This window comes from Octopus sinensis, linkage group LG27 (assembly GCF_006345805.1).
Source record: "Octopus sinensis linkage group LG27, ASM634580v1, whole genome shotgun sequence".
Taxonomy (NCBI): Eukaryota; Metazoa; Mollusca; class Cephalopoda; order Octopoda; family Octopodidae; genus Octopus; species Octopus sinensis.
This window is the reverse complement of record NC_043023.1, coordinates 21,192,856-21,198,001: the sequence shown is the minus strand read 5'-3', so window position 1 is coordinate 21,198,001 and position 5,146 is coordinate 21,192,856. Positions and strand designations below refer to the sequence as shown.

The 5,146-nt window shown below is 36.5% G+C and overlaps 1 protein-coding gene across 1 annotated transcript in view; it reads right to left on the bottom strand.

Annotated features, from left to right (window-relative positions):
* Positions 1 to 602: 602 nt before the first annotated feature.
* The window catches only part of LOC115225503 (epidermal growth factor-like protein 6), a 30,901-nt gene continuing 26,357 nt past the window's right edge, over positions 603 to 5,146 (bottom strand). The window contains exons 6-9 of the mRNA XM_036513926.1: positions 4,935 to 5,054; positions 2,758 to 2,877; positions 2,139 to 2,289; positions 603 to 848 (exon numbers count right to left, since the gene is read on the bottom strand). Of these exons, the coding sequence (XP_036369819.1) occupies positions 2,162 to 2,289; positions 2,758 to 2,877; positions 4,935 to 5,054 (368 nt within the window). The 3' untranslated portion in view covers positions 603 to 848; positions 2,139 to 2,161. The remainder of the gene's footprint in view (positions 849 to 2,138; positions 2,290 to 2,757; positions 2,878 to 4,934; positions 5,055 to 5,146) is intronic.

Genomic DNA, 5,146 nt, shown 5'->3' with positions numbered 1-5,146 from the left:
CATTGATTGCATTCAATCTTATTCTACCTTTAGTAAGGGAGACATGAAATCTAGCTGTAAGGATATAAACGATATCAGTTTTAATTTATACACCAACTCCAAACAGAGGAAGGGAGATAACCGTTATTTAAACCCCTTTTTTCAGTCTAAAGGTAAGTCGATGTCTTTCAAAGGTGGTTACACTAAAAATAAGGCACTAATAGCAAAACAATTTGGTTGATTATATATATATATATATATATGTATATATATATATATATATATATATATATATATATATATATATATGTATATATATATATATATGAATTTGCATATCGGAACTGAAATATTTCTGTCTGTGTGTACACATCATTGTATATATCTATCTATATAAACACATTCAAGCACATAAAAAGACAGTCACGCACACACACACACACACAAACACACACACACACACGGGCACGCACACGCACACACACAAACACACAGACATATATATATGTTTGTGTGTGTGTGTGTGTGTGTTTGAAATTAAAGTAGAACAAACGCCGAAATGTTACTCAATAAAAGTCAGAGAGCCAAACGATTTTTTGATTAAAATAACCTTTTATTTATTAATTAATATATTCAATTAATATAATGATCAGAGAAAGCTAAATTACGTTAATATAGTACTAAGATATAATTGAGATATTTGGATGAGGGGATAGTCTTCTCTGTAAACTTCATCGAAGATAACCTGGTAATAACTGGCGATGTAGGTCATACGGAGATAAATCAGGCGGGAGATGTCTTGCTAGGAATGTGACCGACAGATATTTCCTGCTGGGAATATTTTAAAATTCGTTAAAATTAGCCGATACCTGAAAATAAGACACAAATAAATAAATATAAGCAAAAATTTAAAAAATATGTAACAATATACAAAAATGTAAGAAGCGAACGCTATACTAATGGAGCATCCCACAAAAGGGTTTATTATAATCTTGCGTTCAGGAGGTCAAGATAAGAAACGCTCATTTGAATAGTTCAGGGGTGGCGGGATATGTTACTGTTTCCTTTCCCTGGTAAACAGAATTTTCAGAACCTTCTGATGTTCAGCTAAGTCTGTTCTACTCTGACAGACTCCACTTAATGTAATATTGTGCGGTGGGTTCTTTCAGGATCCATACATATCTTGCCAAAGCAGTGGTGATGATATCTCTCCTGCATATTACTTGAGAAGAAAATTTTAGTAGATATACTGAAACGTCAAAACTTAGAACCATCATTATTATTATTATTATTATTATTATTATTATTATTATGGTGAAGGCGGTGAGATGGCAGAGTCATTAACACGCCGGGTAAAATGCTTGGCGACATTTTGCCCGTTCATTTAACGTACTGATTTCAAATTCCACCGAGGTCGACTTTTCCTTTCAGCCCTCCGCGGTCGATAAAATAAGTACCAGTCAAGGACGGACGAATCGTTAACACGCCGGACAAAATGCTTGGAGGCAAGTCGACCGTATTAATGTTTTGGGTTAAAATCCCGCCGAGATCAACTTTGCCTTTCGTCCTTCGGGATCGATGAATTAAGAACTAGTTCTAGACTGGGGTCTATGTAATCCACTTCACCACCTCCTCCACAAAGTTCAAGCCTTGTTCCCATAGTAGAATGGCTTATTACTATTATTATTATTATTATTATTATTATTATTATTATTATTATTATTATTATTATTATTATTACTATTATTATTATTATTATTATTATTATTATTATTATTATTATTATTATTATTTATTATTATTATTATTATTATATTATTATTATTGAGTTAGAGAGCAGTGCATGCCATCAAAGTGACACTGGGGTAAAATATAAGAAGCCAAGTATACCCATCATGAATACCCGTCTGATAAGGGTAGACCAGGCATATGCATCACAACCATATGTGCGCGACATGGTGACCTCATATGAAGATAAATAGCACCTGACCTTTCTGGGGAGGGGAGGGCCCAGTTAGAATTTTCTTTTGGTCGAGTAGCCTATCCCTTTAAAAAATTTCCTGAATAAGGGTTGTTTAAGGATGTTGAACGAAACACCCACGATTCCAAAGGTGAATTATCCAAACCCCGAAGAATTCAACCCAATTACTTATACTTACACGTTTTGTTGTTGTTGTGTGCTTTATCTACGAACACATGTTCTCCCATTGAAACGGAACCCTGGTTTACACAAACATTTGTAGGACCCTATTGTGTTGACGCATTTCCCGTATCTACCGCATCGAAAACTCCTTCTACACTCGTTTACATCTGCAAATGAAAACAAATTTATTGCACTTAATTGCATGTATATAAAACAGATGCATTATTTGGGGTTGGGTCAATGTAATAAGCACCAGTTATACTCTGGGGTCGATGTAATCGACTAGACCGATTCCCCCAAAAGTTTGTGACATTAAATATGTTCGTTGTTACACTGATTTTTACACGGATTTTTCAAACGGAAAAACACTTTGTAACTTTAGTCCTGTGTTTTGTCCCTTTATGGTATAATTGATTTTTGTTAGCCCTTGTGGCGAATAAGCGAATTAATTATTATTATCTTTTTTCTTCTTCTTCTTCTTCTTCTTCTTCTTCTTCTTCTTATTATTATTATTATTATTATTATTATTATTATTATTATTATTTATTATTATTATTATTATTATCTCCCAGCCAATTGCTTATAGATATACGTGTGTATATTGTTCTTGTAGCTGCTGTTTGTCCTTTACTTACCAACACATGTTCTTCTATTGAAATAATAGCCCCGTCTGCAGTAACAAGTGAAAGAGGTTCCTCTCTTGACGCATCTACCATTTCTCCCGCACCGATTCCATCTGCACGGTCCTCCGACGGCTGGAAAGCAGAACAGAAATAACACAATTATATATAACAATCAGAATTCTTTCATCATCATCATCATCATCATGATCATCATCATAATGACAGATAGTTACCACACCGGGTGTCATTTCGACAGCGTCTGTTCTTTCTAAGTTCAAACACCACAGACGTCAACTTTGCCTTTCATCGCTTCCGGGTCGATTGAATAAGTAACAGATGTTCACTGGGGTCGATGTAATCGACTTATCCCCGACCCAGAATTACTTGCCCTCTGTGGCAATTTGGAAATCATCATTATCATCATCATCATCATCATCATCATCATCATCATCATCATCATCATCATCAACATCATCATCATCAATCATCATCATCATCATCATCATCATCACACATCATCATCATCATCATTATCATCATTATGATCATCAACACCAACATCATCATCATCATCATCACCATCATTATTATCATTATTATTATTATTATTATTATTATTATTATTATTATTATTATTATTTATTATTATTATTATTATTCATATACACACAACCAGCCAGACTGTTAGAAAAGAAAAGACCCAAACAGGGGTCTACAAGCCGCCTTAAATATCAAGAACCCACCTATTGGGTTGCAGCAAGTAACCTTAGATGCCAAGATCCCTCCTAAGCTTCTTAGCTGTCCATAATAACACTGTTTTCTGGAGCTGTACGAAACTGGGTTTTCTGCCTATGTCCTCTCTCCATCTGTTCAGACCTTTAGGGATAGTTTCCAATGCTCCTATAACTACTGGGACGCATTTTACCCGCACTTTCCATAGTTTCGGTAATTCAATGGCTACGTCCTGGTACTCTGCTATTTTTTCTATGGATGGAAGCACTCCGTTGGTTACGACGATGATGGTTCCGGTTGATCCGAATCAATGGAACAGCCTGCTCGTGAAATTAACGTGTAAGTGGCTGAGCACTCCACTGACACGTGCACCCTTAACGTAGTTCTCGGGGAAATTCAGTGTGACACTGAGAGTGACAAGGCCGGCCCCTTGAAATACAGGTACAACAGAAACAGGAAGTAAGAGTGAGAGAAAGTTGTGGTGAAAGAGCACAGCAGGGATCACCACCATCCCCTGCCAGAGCATCGTGGAGCTTTTTAGGTGTTTTCGCTCAATAAACACTCACAACGCCCGGTCTGGGAATCGAAACCGCGATCCTATGACCGCGAGTCCGCTGCCCTAACCAGTGGGCCATTGGGCCTCATTTTTTTTCTATACTTCCCATATTAATGTTTTCATCATTTGGGACCGTAAAGTCGGTTATCTGGCACTTTCTATTCTCTTTATCTTCTGCTACCAAATCAGGCCTTCTAGCTTCTATTACTGTCAGTCTGAATGACGAACTCCCACAACATCTTATATTTCTTACTTTCTAATACTTTTCCAGGTTCGTGTTCATACCATTTGTCAGCATGTTAAAAATCCTAGATGTCCACACAAATCCCAGTGGATTACTCTACCGAAGATGTCATATATTTTCTTGAATTCTTTCTGTGACGTCATGCTATATTCAATTACTATATGAGAAATGCCTTCTTCCTTTGATTTGCATAGGCTACATTTGGAATCTAATTGGTTTTTGTATATCTTGGTGTTTATCCAATTAGTCCTTAAAACTTGATCCCGTGCTGCTACTAAAAAATTTCTCCCATTTTAAACTTCCTTTATGCAACCGTAGCCATGTCTCAGTTATTATTATTATTATTATTATTATATTATTATTATTATTATTATTATTATTTTTATTAAGGTCTCGAGCTGGCAGAGTCGTTAGCGTGCGGGGCGAAATCTTTGCGGTATTTCGTATGTCGCTACGTTCTGAGTTCAAATTTCACAGAGGTCGACTTTGCCTTCCATCGTTTTGGGGTCGATAAATTGAGTACCAGGTGAGTAGTGGGGTCGACGTAATCGACTTACCACACACCAAAATTCCAGGCCTTCTGTCTAGAGTAGAAAAGATTATTACTTATACATAAACGTGTGTTGTTGTTGTTGTTGTCTATTCTGCTTCACTTACCAACGCATGTTCTCCCATTGAAACGGAAACCTCGACGACAGAAACATCTGTAGGATCCTGGGGTGTTGATGCATCTCCCGTATCTTCCGCACACATACTTCCATCTGCACTCGTTTCTGTCTGGAAAAGTAAAACAAATTCATTGCATGGATGTAACACTTATGTATCATCATCATCACCATCCTCATCATAACCATCATCATCATCATCGT